The sequence below is a fragment of the Rhynchophorus ferrugineus genome, unplaced genomic scaffold, assembly GCF_030347505.1.
Source record: "Rhynchophorus ferrugineus isolate W39M unplaced genomic scaffold, kcgeb_rfMv2 rfM4, whole genome shotgun sequence".
Taxonomy (NCBI): Eukaryota; Metazoa; Arthropoda; class Insecta; order Coleoptera; family Curculionidae; genus Rhynchophorus; species Rhynchophorus ferrugineus.
In genome coordinates this window covers 117095-138695 of record NW_027472583.1, presented here as the reverse complement: position 1 = coordinate 138695, position 21601 = coordinate 117095, and the positions used below count along the sequence as shown (strand labels likewise).

The 21601-nt window shown below is 28.4% G+C and overlaps 3 protein-coding genes across 5 annotated transcripts in view; all 3 read left to right on the top strand.

The window, feature by feature from the left end:
• Positions 1–5899, top strand: part of ChAT (Choline acetyltransferase) — a 62620-nt gene extending 56721 nt beyond the window's left edge. For both annotated transcript variants that reach the window (XM_076403508.1, XM_076403507.1), the window contains 3 exons: positions 720–1345; positions 1613–1812; positions 2393–5899. In XM_076403508.1, coding sequence (XP_076259623.1) covers positions 720–1345; positions 1613–1812; positions 2393–2636 — 1070 coding nt within the window. In that variant the 3' untranslated portion in view covers positions 2637–5899. The remainder of the gene's footprint in view (positions 1–719; positions 1346–1612; positions 1813–2392) is intronic.
• Positions 5900–6891: 992 nt separating this feature from the next.
• Bug22 (cilia- and flagella-associated protein 20) lies at positions 6892–7808 on the top strand. Its single transcript, XM_076401528.1, has 2 exons — positions 6892–7253; positions 7315–7808. Exons 1-2 carry the CDS (start codon positions 6978–6980, stop codon positions 7636–7638), a joined length of 600 nt encoding a protein of 199 aa, XP_076257643.1. The 5' UTR covers positions 6892–6977; the 3' UTR covers positions 7639–7808.
• A 7447-nt stretch (positions 7809–15255) lies between these two features.
• The window catches only part of LOC143195098 (uncharacterized), a 37291-nt gene continuing 30945 nt past the window's right edge, over positions 15256–21601 (top strand). For both annotated transcript variants that reach the window (XM_076401957.1, XM_076401956.1), the window contains exon 1: positions 15256–15367. The gene's annotated coding sequence lies outside the window, so the exon portion shown is untranslated. The remainder of the gene's footprint in view (positions 15368–21601) is intronic.

Sequence of the window (21601 nt, the reverse complement as noted above, 5' to 3'; positions counted from 1 at the left end):
GTTGAAATGAAATGAATCAAGCTATGTGTATTGTATTAACGATATTGTTTACACGAGGGCAGTTTGATACCCTCGTAAATTTCGAAATCCACATGTAAGCCGTATAATGAAGCAGGTACCTCGTCATTCAAATACCTACAGCAGTTTCTTACAAGTTCAATTGGTCGAATTTTTAAATATCTTATTGTATATATCCGACTGAATTTTAGTGATGGTCTAGATTATATTGAGTTTAAGGGCATCGGTCGATTATGAATCACTGGTATACATCTGTTTAAAAAAAAATACAAGAGAAAGTTTAACTATGTCAATTCACACAAACCAAGTTCTCAAAGCATTGTGCGTCCGTAGCGCATGTGTGACACGTAGCGCTTCTCTTCGGAAACCAATGACATCCACGTCAATATAATTCAATTTGAGCCAAAGAAATCGATCATTCTGTCACGTTCGAAACGTTGACGAGATGAAAAATACAGACTGTAGCCTGATTAGGTCAATTATGCATTAATATAGGCACTCATCCAAAAGTACAATCGAGCAACATTTTTGTCCTAACAAACACTTTTGTATTGGTAACAAAATTTTATCACTGGAACGTGCTGCTCCTTGAACTGCTGGATTCTGCAACCTGCCACCATAAATATACGAATCGCCTTTATTAAAAAGCGTTATAGAATAAATTCAGCTTAAAAATAACCACTGCTTTTCCTTATATTTAGGATTTACTGCTGGAACTAGAGATGAAAGCAACTTAGCCCATCAAATGATCCATGGCGGCGGTACCAAATTTAATTCGGCAAATAGGTGGTTCGATAAGACCGTTCAATTGGTCATCTCCGGTGATGGAGCCTGTGGACTCTGTTACGAACATTCGATGGCAGAGGGTGTAGCGGTGATCCAATTGTTAGAAAGCTTCTGGAAACATGCTGAGCTTTTACCGGAGTGCTCGGAGGTACCGACACCTTGTGGAAGTCATTTACCGCCACCTGAAAAGCTCGAATGGGTTCTAGAGAGTACCGATATGAAAAGAATCGGAGATGCCGCTGATGTTTTAGATAACTTGGTGAAGGATTTAGATTTTCAAGTATTTCGGTATACGAGTTATGGCAAGGACTTCATTAAGTCATGTAAAGTTAGTCCAGATGTTTATATACAGCTGGCGTTACAGTTAGCTTACTATAAATTGTATGGAAAGTTGACCGCAACCTACGAAAGTGCAAGCACACGAAGATTCTTGTTGGGAAGAGTGGATTGCATCAGATCCGCATCACCGGAGGCATTGGAATGGGTCAAAGCTATGTCACAACCCAAGGAGGATACGGATTATGACATCGGAAATAAAAAGGTTAACTAATCAATATTAACAGTTGGAATTAATTCCAAGCACTTTATAAAAGTGTCGTAGCAGTTCTCTCCATTAATGTATTACCTTAAAACGGCTCATAGTAAATCTTCAGTCTTACGAGAAAAATAGTTTTTCTTAATAGATTTAAGATTAAATAACAGCATTGCCGTTTTACTTTAAGTAAAAAAAGGGACACGCTATGAATCGATTCCAACGCCTTAACGAAAATAGTTATATAATAATACTTTCTAAATCATATTTTATTAGGTCACCTTTCATTTAGTTAGTGATGACAGGAAGTTCTCTTTATGGAATGAAGCTGTTCAAGCTCAAACGAAAGAAATGATAGATAATATTCTCGGCCAGGGTATAGATATTCATTTGCTAGGGCTCCGAGAAGCTGCAAAAGAGACTTCTCCAACAGCTGCTTCACCACTCCCAGAAATTTTTAATGATCCTTCTTACAGGTAAACTATTTTTTCTTAATAGATTATCAACATCACATGTATGTTAGATACTCTACTTTGAGTCTCATTGCTAATCAACAAGTTGATCAGTAATAACATGCCACGCAAAACAATATTATATGTGTTGGGCATTAATACTGCTGCTTTTTCTACAATGCCAACATAAAACTTTAACAAAATTATCTTTACCTTTAAATATTTAAATGATTTCTGTACTCTAAATGACAAAATTGTTCAATATGTTGAATTATTTTTATTATAACTTTATTATATAATATTATTGAATTTAATAAATAAATAATTAATGAGAGATTTTGATTAAACTGAATAAAATAGACACTTCTGTCTTATATACTCACTGCTCTATTCTCTATAACTTAAAGATGATTTCTTAAAAAACATTATCTTAAAATAATATCAACTGTTGCTTCAAGCTATTTGTGTGAAATCTTGAAATGTTAAAAACTAAATTAATAAAACCAAAATTGAAACATGCTTCAAAATTTCATTAGCGTTATTAATAAACCAGAACCGTTTTCATTCAATTTTACTAAGTTTCTAACTAAATTATTATTTTTAGGTTAGCCAATAAATTCCTACTATCAACTAGCCAAGTCGCTACTAGTACCAATTCATTCATGGGGTACGGACCAGTTGAACCAGATGGATATGGAGCTTCTTACAATCCCAAGAGTGATCACATCATATTCTGTTTGTCGGCATTTTGGTCTTCGGAAATCACCAGCACAAGCAGATTTGCACAGTCGCTAGAAGAAAGCTTGAACTCGATGCAAACGCTACTTATGAGACGTAATGAAAACTAAAAAAAAAGATATATTCTATCACAAAATAATACAAAATAAAAATCGAATTAATAGGTAACATTATTAATTAGTACAGTATTAATCTACAAGTATACATGACAAGACGACTGCGAAGGATAACTTTATATTATGAAATATATCGACATATCTATTTATACATATCAGTAAATGTGAAGACATATTATTAGATTTAAATATATTTCTACAACATAGGGTTAACAATTAAGAAATGTCAATTCGAATTGTTGATTTATTTTTCAGCTATTTTCGATCATTGATGAATTTAGGAACACAAAGATATTGTTAAGTTTGAAGCATATTTTATTGGTATAAAGTCAAACTTACGCTTATTTGATATCTAAACTGTGATTCAATTTTGTTAATTGTTTCTTGTTAAATGAAATTACTCTATTTAATTATATAATACAGCATTGTTATATCATAATTACCCTGCGTATAATTATATTGTTCTAATTATATTATGTAAATGATATTTTTGATTAATTCAAAGAATATATGTGATATATTATAAACAAATTATTTATTAACAAGAAAAGTCAGATGAACCCAATTTAATTTTAGTTAATAACTTTTCAGTCGATCTGCATTACGAACTGACAAATATTAACACTTCTAAGTACCAATGAGCAGATCGGATTTATTGTTTAAATTTATATCGCATCAAATTTTAGGTCTAGTCAAAAAACAAATATAAATGTTGATTATTAAAATCTATGGAATAAAACAATATATCATAAACAAGGCATTGTGTTGATGTGTTGTTATCAGATTTTAGTCAGATCAAATTTCTGAATGTTTTCACCGCTGGACCTAGTCTGATGCCATCATGGATCATATCGATCTATGCTAACTTATAAAAACTAATGATTGACAAGAGAAATATAATAAGAATCATCTATCAAGCAAATATATAAAATTATTAGCGGACTCAACAGACGTTCTCTGCTCGAAATTGTGTGTCCAACTGTGAATTTAAACTTTTCTCAGTCCCACATAAGCACGCCAAAAATTTTTAAATCTAAATTAAGTTAGTCTAAAAGAATCTCTAATATTATTTATTGAATTATTGAATTATTACATGAAATACTCGTAATAATGATATCTCTATTACTAATATAACATTATTTGAGTATATATTAAATTATCCATTAAATATACTCATTATATACATTACAATACATTATTTACATCATATGTTATCTACTATAATAGTTATTATTAATATATATATATGATGTTTATTTCCGAAAAAAATAAATAAAACCAATATGCGCTAGGGTAATTACGATGCAATATATGTGAATCTTTGTCCAGCTTACTTTAAATTATTGTTTAAAATATACAAAAACAAGTATATATATATAACGGAACATATCATCTTATAGCTGTATAAACAATAAAAGACATTACTATTTATGAGAAATAATTGATGTAGATATTTTATAGTCAATTTTAGATTAAAACGCAACCTTACTAAGTAAGTGCTTTATGAAATGTAGACGGTGTATTAAACATTGTTAAATTAATTTTTAACACATCCGATACAGTAAGAAAGTATACATATAAAATTAATGTCAAATATGTGATTAAATGTAACAAAACATATCAATATAACTAATATAATAGATATATTACCATAAATATTTATCTAGTAGTTACCGCAAATTATAATTGTTGTAAATAGGTTTAGGATTTTCGTGTATTAGCAATATCAAAAAACGCGGCATGTATAATATAATTTTACAGTTAAATCTATTTTGTTATAAATTAAGGTATAATTATTTTAAGTATATTATTAGTGTATATAAAATCGTAACATTTACTTAAGACGGTATAACTCATTTTCTTTAAAAAATAACAGATATTATTTAAGACATAATCTCGTTAATATAAAATAACGTTTACTTTTACGTATATATATTTTAAAGAGACAAGATACTTATTTAATTAAATGAAATAGGAAGAAACTGAAAATAAAAAGTAAATACTGCATAAAAGAAGACTATAAATACTTTTCCATATACGTAAAGTTATGGTGGAGAATTATTAATATCTAAATAGTCCTGCTTCTTGTCCAGCCAGTTTTTCTATTAAATCAAATTGGCATCTTCAATATGTTTAACATAAAATATATTTGAACCACAATTAATTAACATATCTGAATGACTCGCTAACAAGATTTTCTTTCATATGTTATATTGTTTCATTCAAACAAACGAATGACAGCTTATAAGTTTGTTAATTCCAATATTTAAAAAAACACGAACATATCTTGGAACATAAATCGTTCAACAAATATTTATAAATGAGAAATGATATTCAACATCCGAGTTTTATTAAATAAAATGGCTTTAATAAAAATTGTTAATAATGCCCATAAAACAATTTTAACTAATCTGGTTATATTTCCTGTTAAGTTTTTGTTACGTAACATTATTTAATACAGTACTTTTCTTCGGCCTTCTTTATGCTTAAATGACTGATTAACGAAATGATATATAAGATTAGCAAGAATTTGAAAATGGAAACACATATTGTAGAGTTACATTAATAACCAATGAAAAAACCACTTTTAACTTTACGATGTTATACTTGATTGAAATCCGCTATGCTATTAAGATTTATAAGATGTATAAGCGCCAAAATATATTTCTATAAGTACTTAAATTACAATTCTATACAACGTTTTTCTGATTCCAGTTTACTCATAAAATTACTCTGTATACATATATAGAATATTATAATAGACGTAATGTGTATTGTGTAAAATTTATTATCATTATTGTTAGTTTAATATTTCAGTTAATTTTGTCAGACTTTTAGTTTGTCTGTCGTTGCTGGTGAAGCTTTAACTTCCATTTGATTTAAAATAATATTTTACTAACACTTGCCAAGGAAAAAAATAACATACGTGTATTATCAATTGTTTAATTTAAAAATATGTTTGTGTCCTTCGAACTGCAATGGTTAACTAGATGTATAAATATATAGGCCTAGTTATAACATAATAATCCTTATATTATCCTACATGAACGTTAGTAAAATATATACGTTAACCTTAAAAAGCTTGCCTAAATCTAAATATACATAATTGTACTGAAAAATACCAGAACATATCAATATACATATCATTAGATCTTAAGGACATAATATTAATTGATGTAAATGTTAAAAAACTGTACCAATGTTAAAATATATAGACTATGTAACAGAAAATAAAATAAAATGGATAGTACCACCAATTGTTTTTCTATTACCATAAGCTTAATTGAATTTTTAAGTTTTAATTTTTTTTAATTACAGCTAATCTTTTATTAAGTTGCTGAATAACTTCGGCCATGTACCAAATATTTTCCTAACCGCAAATTGAAATATGATTTATAACTGCAAGAATTTTGAGATTAAGGCAAGTCCTACTTAATAGTCAACTTCATACTACTTTTTAGACGTCTGTTTTGATTGAATATTATGATAGGATACCCAACTCTAATATATGGTGATATGGTGATGAATTAAAGTCGAATTGGTACATGCTCTTCTTACTATATTCTTCACCATACCTTTTAGATTTTCGTACTCGTATTGATGTACTTATGGAACATAAATAAGTTTGTTCTTCTTGACATTCTGATAAAACATGAAACCTAATCGGTTCACTAATTTAGATTATCCTACAACCTAGTAATCTCTTATATTGTTACATTTTTTAAAAGCAATTTTAACAGTTCAACATTTAACAAAGTTTATACTTAGTTATAGTAGTTTATCCAATTCTTGTTAACTCAAGGAAGGCAAAATAATAAGTAAAATATAATTAGAAACATGTGTGAAATAGCATAAAATCACTCATGAATTATCACTATATAGTTCACACATTTTTTAAAAATTAACTTTAAAAGGGTTACCTAACCTTAAATAATAAAAACTACTCTACTCAAAATAATTTACCGATAACCCGTAACATTATTATGCCCCTTAATTAACGTTGACATATATGTAAATATATATACCTAAATATCTTTCAGGATAATACTTTTTACAGTAACTATATATATCATCCACCTATGTCAAATTTGAAGAATTACAGTCGGGTCTAAAAAAGATGTCTTTTCGAGTTTTCTATTGAAACCTTATGTTGTTTTCTATAATGTCATACATAATAGTATACTATTTGTAAGTACTTAAATATATACCGTCAGGGTGGCGCTACAAGCATTCTATCAATTTTATTTATTCTAACCTTAAATCCATTCGCTTTTGTCAATATTTTGTATGGAATATAAAAGAAAATTTGTTGTATACAATCGTTAAGTAGCTACTATGTTTAAAAATACTTTTCAAAGTGGCTTTCTTTCCATATTATACAGTATAGGCAGTAAACCGTTACAGATATGGGATAAAAAGGTGAAAAACGGACACATTAAACGAATCACCGATGAGGATATACAATCTTTAGTGTTAGAAATTGTGGGTTGTAATGTTAGCACCACATACATTACTTGTCCGGCGGATCCACGTAAAACTCTTGGAATTAAACTTCCTTATCTTGTAATGATTGTTAAAAATTTAAAGAAATATTTCACTTTTGAAGTACAGGTTAGTATATAGTTAATTAAAATTAACACACTCTATTATTGTTTAACATTTATGTTTGTAGATATTAGATGATAAGAACGTAAGAAGACGTTTTCGTGCTAGTAATTATCAATCAACAACCAGAGTAAAGCCATTTATTTGCACTATGCCGATGAGATTAGATGAGGGTTGGAACCAAATTCAATTTAATGTTGCTGATTTTACTAGAAGGGCTTATGGGACAAATTATGTAGAAACGCTACGTGTACAAGTACATGCTAACTGTAGGATACGAAGGGTATACTTTTCAGATAGATTATATTCTGAAGATGAACTTCCAGCTGAATTTAAATTGTTCTTACCAATCCAAAATAAAACAAGGACTGCTGTTGCTGCTAATAGTTAGTTTTAAAAATCATTTTAATTGATAGAAAAATTTCTGTATACTTTTGTTTTTGGGTATGTGCCTTGTGATTTCACTGAGTGATAATTTAGGTTACATTTTTGTACTAATAGACCACCAAACAATTTGAGAATTTCATTATATACTACAATAAAAGTTTCAAACTTCTCATATCTAATTTTTTATTCAATAAAGCTATGTGTTCTAAACAGCTACTGTCTGTATATTTTTGATAGTCTTTATATGTGTATATATATCTCATACGAAAAAATTGCATTATGATTGGCAGATATCCTAATTATCAACCAAGTATTGTTTTTTATTTGTATTGTGTTTTACCCAATGTTCCTTATGTTTATATATTTATTAAACCAATGATTATCATTTAAAATTACACTAGGGTTTAGCTAATAAAACAACAACTTTTAAGCAAGATCTTTTAAATATTTTCTCATAAAAATATTTATTTATTGTTTCAAGGTCGACTTCAACCTAGACAATCTCTTTCATTTTACTCAAACATCTTTCACTAGGGGGTCAAATCTGGATGATATTGTAGGTTCAATTGGACCATCATTTAATCGTAATAGGGTGCATTATTTTGAAAATAACAAAAGGCTCTTCACTAAAACTGTTAGATTAGGATCTAGGTTGTGTTATGTTTATATATACTATTTTAATTATGTTACAACTGGTATAATTTTAAAGTTACAAAAAAAGATGAAAACTTATTTCTATACCTAATAGTTTTATTATCTTGTTCTGTTTTTATTTCACATTCACGTATAAATATTGATGGAAGAAGTAATAGATTTTTCTAAACTTTAATAGAGTCAGAAATAAAATGAGAACGTATATTTTACTCTACTTTTCCTATTAAATAAATATTAGATATACAAAAGATATCTCTTTAATACATTTATTCAGATTATTTAAGTCAAATATTAGATGTGTGAGAAAGCAGATTTTTTTAATATTTCATTGAAGTAAATTTTTACCAATAATATAATTTCATCAAAAATTTAATTTGTTTAAACTCTAATTATTTATTTCATCTACAGAATAATATTTATATATCAGTTTTGTGGTTTTAAAGTTATTTATAAGCTTAAAAATTAATAAACACGCTGTTTTATAGTGCTCATTTAAGTCTTCACAAACGAATCCTAAACTATAATGTGTTTTTTAATAAATGTCATTTAAAAGCCACAAAACCCTTTAATTTTAAAATTAGACATATGAATATACGGGGGCGGTCCGATAAGCACTTAGCTTCACCGCCCGATGGCACCACTACCGCAAGAGAAATTTGCTATCCTGCGTAGACGGTTTCTGTCGAAATGTTAGCCGAACTCGTAGTTTTGTTTTGATCGCGTGTAGTAGCGGAGCTGCCCGCGGATTTTAGAAAAATGGAATAGAAAATGGATTGAAGAACAATATCGATCGGTGAATAAATCGCGCGGCAAAATCAAAGAATGCTTGGATGCCGTATACGGTGATTCTTATCTTTCGATGGCGACCATAAAAAATTCGCATGTCGATTTACATGATCGATGATTGCCATGATCTGGTATTAGCAAATCCCCGAGATGAGGTTCGCGAGATAGCTGAGACATTAGGCATGTCAAAAGACCGCTTAAATCATAACCTACATGAAATTTTGGTGTGAGATAACGATTGGCGTGATTGCTGCCGCGTATGCTTACTCCGGACAACAAGCGCAACCGTGAGTCCACTTCAGGACAGTGTTTGACGCTGTTTAAGCTCAATCCGAAGGAATCCCTACAAAGTTTCGTAACCGTCAAAGTTATATGGACCCACACCAGATACCAAGGAATAGTCGAATCAATAGACTTCTTCGAAAGATGGCTACAATTTCGTGGGATTCGCAAGGTGCGATCTACATCGACTACCTGGAGAAGGGCCAAAACGATTCGATGTCGATTTGCAAAAAAAAACGACCTCATTTGGCGAAGAAAAAAGTGCTCTTCCACCATGACCATGCACCGGCTCACACCTTCGCATTCGCCACGGCCAAATTCGTCTGCTGCCCCTTCCACCGTATTCTCTAGATTCGGCACCGTGTTTGTTTCCGAACTTGGAAAAGTCACTCACCGAGCAGAAATTTAATTCGAATGAGGAGGTCATCGCCGGAGGCCCGAGAAAACGAAACTATTTTTCATACGGGTTAAAGAAGTTGGAGTATCGCTGGGTCAAGTGTGTCGAGCTACAAAGAGATTATATTGAGAAATAAATCTCCAAAATTTTCGATTTTCTTTTGTAGGCTAAGTACTTATCGAATACGCTAATAGTGATCTGCCATCTTCCGATCTTGCTTCGTTTTGTTGCACTTCACATGAGCTGAACTAATAATATATTATATGACCACTAGTATAACACGTGGGCTAAAAAGTCCTGGGTGTAACAAAAAAAAACGCGTTTTTTTAAATTCAAAATTGGCTTTATTCATCAACGTAATCTCCATCGAGAGCTCAATGATTATTCCAGCGTCGCTCTAACATTTCATTACAACTTTTGTAGAACATTTATCTTTTGCTTCAAAATAGGCCTGTCATCAGTTGCTGTCCACTCGGATGACGATCGTTTTGATTCCGGAGTGAAGTGATGAATTCATGTTTCATCCATAGTAAAAAAATCCTGTTTGTTACGTTTTAACATGACCAAGCATTACTCAGAATCACGTTCTTAATTTTAGTCAAAAGGGAGCAAACGCCTACTTTGAACAGAGCTTTCTCCTAGTTAAATGCTCATGCAATATAAAACCAACACATTATTTTGATATATTTACGATGTTAGCTAACTCGCGAAACTTCACTATTCGATCATTCATTTTATGTTCATTTTTTTTATGTTTTCTAGTATTACCACCTCATTTGAACGTGCACTGCGTTCGTTATCATCGGTGTCTCTACTACTACGTCACCAAACCAACGTTTTGTTGTTTTTTCTGATGAAACGGAGTCGTTATAACACTTTTGTGAATTTTTTCCCATCAAGAATGATCCATTGTTTTGAAAATAACAAATGTAGAAATTCTTAATAGCTTTCTTTTGAAGGTTAATACTAACTGTAAAAGGGATGACTGCAATAAAATTAGCGTCATTTATTTGTTAGGCCTAGGACTTTTAAGTCGATGTGTTATATATATGCATATATTTGTTTATTTTTCCGCGAATCTAATATATGTATTTTTGTTTTGTATAGAATATTTTAGCAAAAGGCATCACTCACCTTTACCATATAATACAATTATGATTTGTATGATGAGATGAGAGCAGTACAACAAAGACAATTGTTCATGCAAATCATGTTCTCTTTGAGCAAATGGACCGGCATTAACCATTTTTGTTGCATTGCAGATTGCGTATCAATCGAATTTAAATTCTGTTTAATCTTTATTGCACTCTAGATATTTAAATAGTAGTAGGTTTTGAATGTGATAATAATACCTCAGTTATCCGATATTTATTATATATAAATTAATGTATGCTCTGGCCTAGAATTATGGAATATATTGAAATTAAATTATGACAAAACATGAATTATGAATTTTTTTAGTTGCATATTTTCAACGTTGAAACCTTTAAGAATATCTGTATGCCTTTATTGCTATATGCTATACTTATACATTGTGAAAGGTAAAAAGCCGATTTTAGAAAATTTAAGTAAGACATAAGTGATGATTGAAAGTAGACATCGGGAAGTTCTTACTTTGCAATAAATAATTGCGGACTATGGGTATTCAAAAACCGACCTATTCACTCGTCAGAGGTTACAAACTATCATATTAAAACCGATGTGAAATAAACTCATATACAATAATTGAAAAACTATTGCATCTTGAAAAATACCGGTTTGGTGAGATTATAGCTGATTGCAGCTTGATTTTGAACAATTTGAAGAAACAGTTGATATCTTTTGCAAGTGCGCATGCTGATCTGAAGGCATACATTTTTTAAAACATGTTTATTTATATCTAAAAATTGTTTTAAAAAACATAAAGAACGGGACATTTTAATCTCTTAAAATTTGAGAAAATGTTTCAAGTAGAGTAATTCAGATAATGATACTGGAAAACGCCCATTTAGTTCCCTAGCCCATACATTGTAGCCATTTAATATTCGTTAGTTGGTTTTATGCCGAGGATCATCCTTTGAAGATAAACCTTAGATATAATAAATAAGGAAACAATTAGAAGTTTAAGTTTATAACTTTTTTTACGCAATAGTAATCAATTTAAAATATTTTTGCGTGTGCTTCCAACAGCATTGTAGAAACAAACTGTTGACCTTACCTGAAAACGTCATGGAAACAAAAATATAAATAATATAACAAATACTTTAAGAAATAGTACCATTGCTGTTGCCATAATTTCTTAATTAAAATTCATAAATCAATACAAGATGTTATTACACGTGTAGTTCGTTGTTAAATATTAAATATTAACATGCTTGTTGAATAATACAATAGCTTGTAATTAACTTAGCTAAAGGTAGTGTCTGGTATATTAACATGTATATCAGTTCAAACTATAAGATACTTCAAGATTTCATTGTTCATAAAATATTGGATATTGTTTATAACGTTTTGTCATCTTTGGTCAGAACAAGGAAACAATTAGATTTCATTAAACCATGAAAACCTAAAATAATTTTTATAGTAGATTCGAGTAAAACCAAAACTGGGCATTGCTTCTATTAGAAGAACAACAATGTTACACTTATTAAAAGGCGCGAAAGACAGATTAAACCATTTGCAAAGACTCAGGCCCGAAGTTCTTAGAAGTGGAATTACACATTCTTCTAATGACAAAAATAAAAGAATATCTATAAATAATATACAAAACTATTTATGGATTGCATTTGAAGTAAATTAGTGTAAAAAATATAATAATTAGCGAAGTCAAAAACCGTGCGAATTATTTTTAATACCTGATATTAGGTAAGGTTTTATAGATAGTACGCAGGATTATTTTGTTTATTTTAGAATATTTTATGACAATAGTAAATTTTTGTTCAAAAAGTGATTATTGCTTTTGTTTCATAGAGATCTAAAAATAAGCCGATTTAAAAAACTTCTCTCCATGTTCCACTCGAAAAATTATTGAATCGTTACCGATTAGTCCATGTTGTTTGTCGGTTTTAGCGCCTATTGGTTTGATGTTTTGTTTGCGGAAAATCAAAATGCGTGAAGTGATATGTTGTTGCATTAGAAAAAAGCATCCATATGGTACGAATAATGAATATTCCGAAAAAAAGCGAAAATGTACGTAATGAATGTGGTCAAAATTAATTTCTCTTCATAAAGATAAACTTATTAATATTGATGCTAAAACAAATACACATTATTATCAGACTAAAGCCTGTTTTCTTCTTTTACAAAATTACATTATTGAACAATGAATTATTGCTGGAGTTTTAGTTACTACACAAATTTACGCCTTTAAAATTAGGAATTTGTAATAGGGCACATTTCTTTACAATTAATGCTTTTATTTATTAAATATTTTAATTTTTCCTTAATTTAATCATTCACTTTTTACCCTTTTTTCAAATTAGTCGACGAGCAATGTTGAAATTAAATGAAATAATCTGTATGTGACGTATTAACAAAATTCATTTTTAATTTGAAGGGCTTGGGTAAGGATTATAAATCTATCAGATATCCCTTGTTTTTCATGGCATCAATAGATCAACATAGCCGACAGAAATTTTGTCATAAGATTTAAAAAAAGTTAGTTTTAATGAACTATTATAGAGATTATTCTAATTAGAATTTCCAAGTCTAGGCCAATACCGAAACCATGTGCTAAATTTACTGTTTCGATTTGGTATTAATAAAGAAAATCGATCCTTTTTTAATTTAAGAGTTTTTAACTTATATTACCTTGATTGTATAATTTTTTGTAATATAACTCTTACACAAGGCACTAAAAAGCCTGTAAATGGTTCAAGAGGTTTCATTTCTGTCATACAGGTCAGCACAAAAAGAAGTATTAGGTTAATATATAGTTAATGACAATATTCAACTGATTTAAATGCGCAGTAAGTGAATAGGACGCTTGCCTTCCTGCCAAGAAATTCCCCATTTCAATCATTGTTTCAATCACAATCAGTTTATATAAAAAAACGTTTTATGGAAGACAATTTTCATGAAATGATGAACGAAACGTCATCATCATCATCACTATCAATCCATACTTCTCGTTTGGGGAGAGTGTCTACTTTTTATGGTCAGGCAAGACAATAAGTTTAATCATATCTCGCTCTTTGACAATCAGCAGCAACCGTTCTGGCTAGTGTTCGTTCGGATAGTGTTACTCATCCTTTTTTCAGATCTTTCTTTATAATTTTGATCCAGGTCTTTTCTGCAACTGCTTGTTGCGTCTGCCATTTAAAAATGTAATTAACCACAAAAGTCTGTTTGTTTATCCGACAAATACGTTTAAATCATAGTAATCTAAATCTCTGCGTTGTTCCTTTGTATATACACATTGTATATACAACATTATAAACATCCTAATCGAACCGATCACTGAATTTCAAATATTTTATGCTTTTACCATATATGTCAAATTATAAAAAAGAAATGGCCATTAATTTTTTATTAAATTATGGATTATAAGGTATGAGACATCTTTTTCCTGTAACTTTAGAGTAGTAATACTTATTCAATAAATGAATAATTTTATAGATATAGAGGCAGCATCGTTCGTTACTCAGTCAAATAACACTACGTGTTGAAAATGGAGATTCTAGAAATTTATTTTCATCATTTTGCCATTTTGCTTCCGAAATGGGCAGGATATTCGAAAATTATGTGGGCTATATGGGAGGAGTACTTGAATGAATATCAGTATTATAAGCGACAACTCCTCACACTCGAGCTAATCGTTAAAAAAGTTGATTATTTTTAGTTTTTACAATATAGAAGTAGACCGATATGAAATATATCGAGGCATTACTAGGAGGCTAAACACCAAACACAAATTAGTTTTGAACCATTTACAACAGGCTAATTACCAAATTGGTTTGTATTTGTGAATCGCTGTTGAACTTAAATGAAATTCAACTATCTTTGACGCGAATAATTTGAAGATATTAAAATTTGATTACGCATGACAATATATGAAAGAGATTTTTTCTAGTCTCTGGATTTTTTTTTTAAACTGGCTTCAAAAGAGTAATCGAAAAGTTGTTTCAGTTTTCACCAAAATATCCAAGTCCTACAGTGAATGTTTACTTTACTGGTATTATTAGAAAACATGTTGGGAATCAAAACGGCATATATAGCATTGATTAGTGTTTGAAATGTGTGAAATGTGTTATATTAATTAGAAAAAAATAATGTGACATGTTATTTTTGAAAATTTGTTGACCAAAAAAGCTAGATCGGAAGCTAAATCGCAAGGGTTTCTAAATGCAAACAGAAAGTTATACCCGAAAATTTGATTAAAATTGAATTGTATGTACTCCCATCGGTTACGAGAAGCAACAGGGCGTACAAGAAGCCGAAGGGCCGCCTTGTTGTACACCGACGCGCGTCCCGACGCGTATAAAAGGACGTCCGCCAAACGTTCGCTAGTTTTACTCTTCGGGATCGGCAGCAACAGGTCTCGGAAGAATCCACGAGAATTTGGCGGGTATCTTCGTCGGCGTGTACACGGTCTAAACTTACGCAGCACCAACACTTTCGTCCAGCTTAAATCCCCGTAAGTTTAAAATTTATTTATTTCATTTAGATTCATCTCTACACGAAGAACTGTTTTTGATCTATTTAATTATTAATACAAATTCACAATAACTGAAATATATTGGTGATATTCAAAAATTAGTCTAATTTTGTTCCATATACAATTACTTTATAAAATATATTATAAGAATTTAAACAATACCTAATAAAAAATAACTTTAAGAAAAATATTCTTATACAAACACAGACCTATAGTTTTATTAAAACTTCAAAATAATTTTATAAGACATAATATATTACTAGTGTTTTATAAATATAAAAGAAAAGTAGCAGTATTGTATTTTTTCCACATTTTATTTGGAATATTTTGGATACATCTAATTTTAAACATTTTATAAGATATGTGTATTAAAGCTTGAAGATTAGTTCATTATAAATAAAATGTATTATTGTTATATTAAATAATTTGTTAAATTTAATTTTAAATTATCTGATGTAGATTCAGCAATTAGATTTTGTTCGCAATATTTTAAAATAATTTAAATATTCTTTAATAAAAAATAATTTTGTCAAATATTTTCTGTTAGTTAAGATTTTTAACAGTAAGTTTATAAAAAAATGAATGTATGAGTGATATATGAAGGTTTGACGTAGAAAGCTAAACAGAAGTATGAGAGATATAAAAGTTCTCTGGTTATTACTTAGTAGTTGGAGTTTATGGAGTGATAACAAATATTTTCCAATTTCAAATACAAAAATGTACAAGCAATTTATCAACAGATAAAAATTAAATAATACTGATATTTTTATAGGCATGTTACTAGGTAAGTGCAGTCCAGATAATCTCTTAAAAGAATATATATAACAAGCAATATATATATAATTGATATTAACTTAATTTTTACAATAAAATACATTTATTATTTTATTGTAATATTTTAATTATATTTTAGTACATTTTATATAGTTTTCTTTGAAATACACACAATGTTGAATTAATTATTTTTGCAAATGCATATTGCAACATTTTATTTTTTTTTACTTCTTATTGAAATATAAAATGATATAAAAACCTGACTTTTAACATTAACGTATATTTTCTTACTTTGTTTCAAACTTGTTATATAATGACCGAAAAAATTATCCAAGAAAGTATTTAATAAAATATTTAGGGAAACCTTTATCTTGTTAGCTATTAAATTAAACATTCACAGCAACATTTCTCCAACCTAAACAAGTAGTTAAATATCTAGCATTTCTATTTATTTAGTATAATGTTTTGTCTATTAAGGAGAACAATTCCACAAGTTACAATCAGTTATAAAACAATATTTAGGATAACGCAGTTCTAATTTATTTCTGATTAATTGCACTACTCTATGTTGTCAAAGATAATGTAATGACTAATTATAAATATATGGTTTTAATATTATGATTTTTATACTAGGGTATAGCATGCTATTAATTAAATATTAATTAATCTTATATGTTCTATTTACTTAGATAATAGATCTAAGAAAGTAATATTAGCTATATGGCATTAAGTAATAATGTAATAATAGAGTAATATTAAGATCACTCTCGGGTATTATATTTTCTATTCTAATATTTTATTTATAAATTATGGCATTTTATCTATTTGTTCATGTGTCGAACAAGATATCAATTCCGAGTAGGAAAGGCTCAGGATCTTTCCATTCAATGCATGAATCGATTCATTTTTACAATCTTCTTAAGAACTGGTGGAATATTTCATTTGGTTTATATAACAGTTATAAATAATATCAGTGATTGTTTATGGTATCACAGTTAGATTAGTAGATTATTCTTCATGAAGCACATATGTGGTATATAATTGTAAATAATCTGAGTTTTTGTCGCTTGATACTGTTCTGATTGATAGCTTTTGCAAGGTTTAAATCAAGATCTTCCCCGCAAAATAATTCTGCCATGATCCTTGCCATTATTTTTCTTTGAAAATAAAATAGTAAAGAAAAATACATTTGATACATAAAGTATAAATTACAGTTATTTACTTCTCAACCAAATAAAATGCTCAATTAAATACTTATTTACCATTGCATTAAAATATGTTATTACATGTTTTTTAATTGGGTGTTTATTAGGTTTTATTCATTTCAGTTATTATGATCAATCCATTTAGTGTAACATTAATAGCAACAATTCAAAACATAAAATTAATTTTACTAGACAAATATCATGCATAAATAGATACTTTTGCATTCATATTAGTGTATTGTATTAAAGATAAATCATTCAAAAAATAATAACTAAATGTATATTTCTTTATACATATTATAGATAAAGTTCTTGTCATGAAGATATCGGTGAAAAACTATCTACAGACATAAATGATAATTGAAAGAGAATAATTTTTTTCAGTGTTAATATTAGTTGAGCAACATTTTGCGACAGATCTTCACCATCTTTTGTCGACAATTACCTGTTATGATACCGGTATCAGAAATTGTATCACTTAATTGTAATAATGTATCGTAATTCGATAATGTGTAGGTGGTTCCATACAGTCTCCGTCTTATTATCTCGAGTAGAAAAAGAATCTAATAGAAGTTAATACTTTTAATATGTCTAGATATTAATAATATACCTCAGTATTTTATACTAATTTATTAAATAATAATTATTTAGAACCTATTTAAATAATACAATGCAAATCAATAAAAAGTAAAAATATCATACATTTTCCAAAAATTATTTTAATATTTAGACATTATCACTTTTAAATTTTTTTTATAAAATCTATTGCAGCATTAAAATATTATAAATAAAAACTGTTCTCTTCAGTTCTTAAAATTCTCAAAATTATTAAATTGTAGAAGATAATTTTTTATGAATTAACTTATATTTTAACATATTTCAAAACTGTAAATTATTTTATTCTTTGTAAAAACTGTACATAATTTATTATATAGTATTTTCTAGTTCGTATTTTTCTTGTATAGTCGTTGTATATTTTATAATTACATTTGCTGTTGATTATGCATTTTAAACACAAATTAATTATTCAGCTTTTTAAAGATAACTATATCACTAATTTTGTAAAATTTAACGCAGTTTATGACAATGCATAAAATTATTGTTATATAATGTAATTATTATTTACTAAGTACAACGAAAATTGTGGTTTTATTATATATCTATATTTTTTACAATAACAACATTACTATTGGATAGAAAGATCCCCCCCCCGCCGCTTATTTCTCCTTTAAATTATGTATTATTCTCTTTGTAGTTAAGTATATATGTCTATCTTTAAATCGAAATGTATTATTATATGTTCAAAGGATTTTGTGATTATGAAAATTCAGGTATTGTTTTCTCGATAAAAAGATTAAAAACAGAAATAAAGTTGGCCTTTTGTTTTTCTGTTTTGACGTAAAAGGAATGCTTATTATTTTTAACTGAAACCTCAATGAGATTCTAAAGAAATAAAAAATAATAAAAGAAATAAAACAGACCGGTTGGTGAAAAAAGAAAACTGTATTGCCAGCGGAACGCTTTCAGTTCTTTCATATGCAAAGATAGAATAAAAGTTTTAAAAAAAAAAACGAATCACGTTTCCATTCAATTCACTTACACCAATGTTTTACTATGGCGTTAAGTTATTTCCTGAAAGAGAAAACTAGACTGAAGGAACAAAATCGTACTTTGTACACGAGATGTCAATATAGTATTAATAGCGAAGGTGCTGTAATAATTACACTCTTGTCATATATTCACCAGAGTAACACAAATTAATTAAGGCCAGTATAGAAACCCTTAAGGCTTTTTAATATATTTTTTTAACAAAATAAAACAATTTTTTAAATGTTATAATTATTATAATTATAGTTATAATGTTATAGTTATTAAAATGTAACAAAATTAATATTATAAAAAGTGGATGCCTATTTAAATATTATGGCGAATGCGCCTGTCAAGAGTCGATTCTCAATTCAGTTTTAATGACAGTTTGCTTTATAAAGTTTCTTGATTTATATTCGTCTCTTTCTATCTATATCTATATTTAGATATACATATTTGGTATTCATCGATTCATCGAAGTAAATTGGTTTAAAAAATGTTTACACAAATATTCATTGTTTAATCCCTTTAATTTATTAATTATAGGTACTATTTAATCTACATATTTCCATGAAACAACAAGGAATCTAGACAAACATTATTATAAATAACTTGTATTGTTTTAAAGTTTCTCGTCTTATGATCGGTCATATATATACATTACATTTAAATTTTTTTAAATTAATTTTGCAAAGAAATATATAAGGCTGCATGTTAATTAAGTTTATAATTACGAACTGCTTTGACTATCGGGTCGTTCGGTGAATTTAAATTTTAATTAGTTTTAAGATCTCTTTAAAGACTATCCATTTTTTAAAATTTATATTACATCACTTTTATAGACTCTAACAGTATTGTTATTGCCAGTGTTTTAGTTTGTAATGAAGGTACTTTGAGTAGAATTTCATATAAAGATTTTCTCGAATACCTAACATAGTGTCGGGTGTATGTATGTCAGAATTCTTTATATTTGGTAAAGCTAGAAACTCTCCAACTACCAAAACAAATATCTTCGAATTTCGGAAAAATAAGGGTGAAAAATAATACAGTCTGATAAAGGTGTTTTATTAACAGACCCTAAGTGTATCTTTGATAAACGATTGGAAAACTTTATATTAGTTCTTAAACATTCTTATACCTTAATACAAATTTTCTTTCAAACTCTTTATACCTGAGACGTTTTTTTTATTTCGTTTACGTTCATCTTAATTAAAGTTTCTAAATTTAATAATCTTAATACGAGATAGTTTTATTATTGTTTATAATTTAAGCCTATTATATTTTACCTTAGATCTACAGTATTATTTAGTGACATCATTGTTTAGAAATGTTTAGTATGTTATGAAAAAATCCAAAGTTATTTTTTCTCAACCCATTATTTAAATATAAGATGTAGATTTTTATTTATATAAATATATATTTTATAACAAAACAATGTTTGCGAAGAACTGATGACGTTTACTTTTAACACAACAGCCTCTCTTATTATATATTTTTTATTTTATCTGTATAAGCAAAAATATATTTTCTTTTATGTATTTTACTGGAAAGGTGTTATTAACAATTTCATTTTATTTTTTATAAGTTGAGAGTATTAGTGTCAATATTCTCTTTCTGAGTTAAAGAAATTTTATAAAAAGAAAAAGAAAACATATTTTTATATCGCGTATTAGTATATATATATATATATATATATATATATATATATATATATATATATATATTTATATATTAATATCTATATATATCTAGTGAGCTGATAAATTACTACTTGTTAACTTTGGCTTAATAAAAAGATATAAAATTAAAATATTTTATCCAGTTGTATTGAGTAAAATTTCAATTTGTTTGGATCCCTATGGAATATGTAAAAATTGATTGAAAAAAAATTCTGAAAACTATTGAAAGTATTGTTCATTTCTATACTCCACACTCTGCTTTCTTTTTTCGTGCCACAAAGTTTGAATTCAACTGATAAATTCCTGAACGTTTCTTGAGTTATTGAAAATTGAGTTAAGTCGATTATAATATTTTGAAATTTGATAATATAAGGTTTGTGACAAAAATTATAAATCACAAAAATTACAAAAATTAAAACTCATTACTTTTAAGCAGAGTGTCGGAGAGCTTTTAAGGCGATCTACATTTTGAATAAGAAGTAGAATAAAAAATAGATTCCATTGAAAATATTCGCATTAAAAGGAACGGATGGCTGATATGTTAGACGACGGCATCGGAACAAGTCGAATCTGAACGAAAACACATTTTTCCCTCTTTCTTTTATTTATTTGCATTCGCGAAAGGGAAATTTATTTTCAATTCAAATCGGTCCCGATAGTGGAAGTATCGCAGTCACTTTTCCTTTAAAATGTACCAAAAATATTAATGTCAGCCTTTCATTCTTTTATTCGACAAAAAACTGCTTTGTGTCAACCGGCATAAATCATCGAGACTGACACCCAAATGTGTGAGGCTATTTTTTACGTAGATAAAAAACGGACTTTTTTGTGCATCTTATTTTGGCTACGTTATTATTTTGTATTCAGGGCTTTTACTATATTCTTTATACGGTTAATAAACTTTGACTTGAATGAATTGAACACAAACCATTGACATTTTATTGGTTAGAGTTTGTCGCCTCTAGGTT

Coding starts and splice junctions, on each gene's coding strand:
- Bug22 (XM_076401528.1), top strand. CDS start 6,978: ATGTTTAAAAATACTTTTCAAAGTGGCTTTCTTTCCATATTATACAGT. Junction 7,254..7,314: donor ATTTCACTTTTGAAGTACAG/GTTAGTATATAG, acceptor TTATGTTTGTAG/ATATTAGATGATAAGAACGT.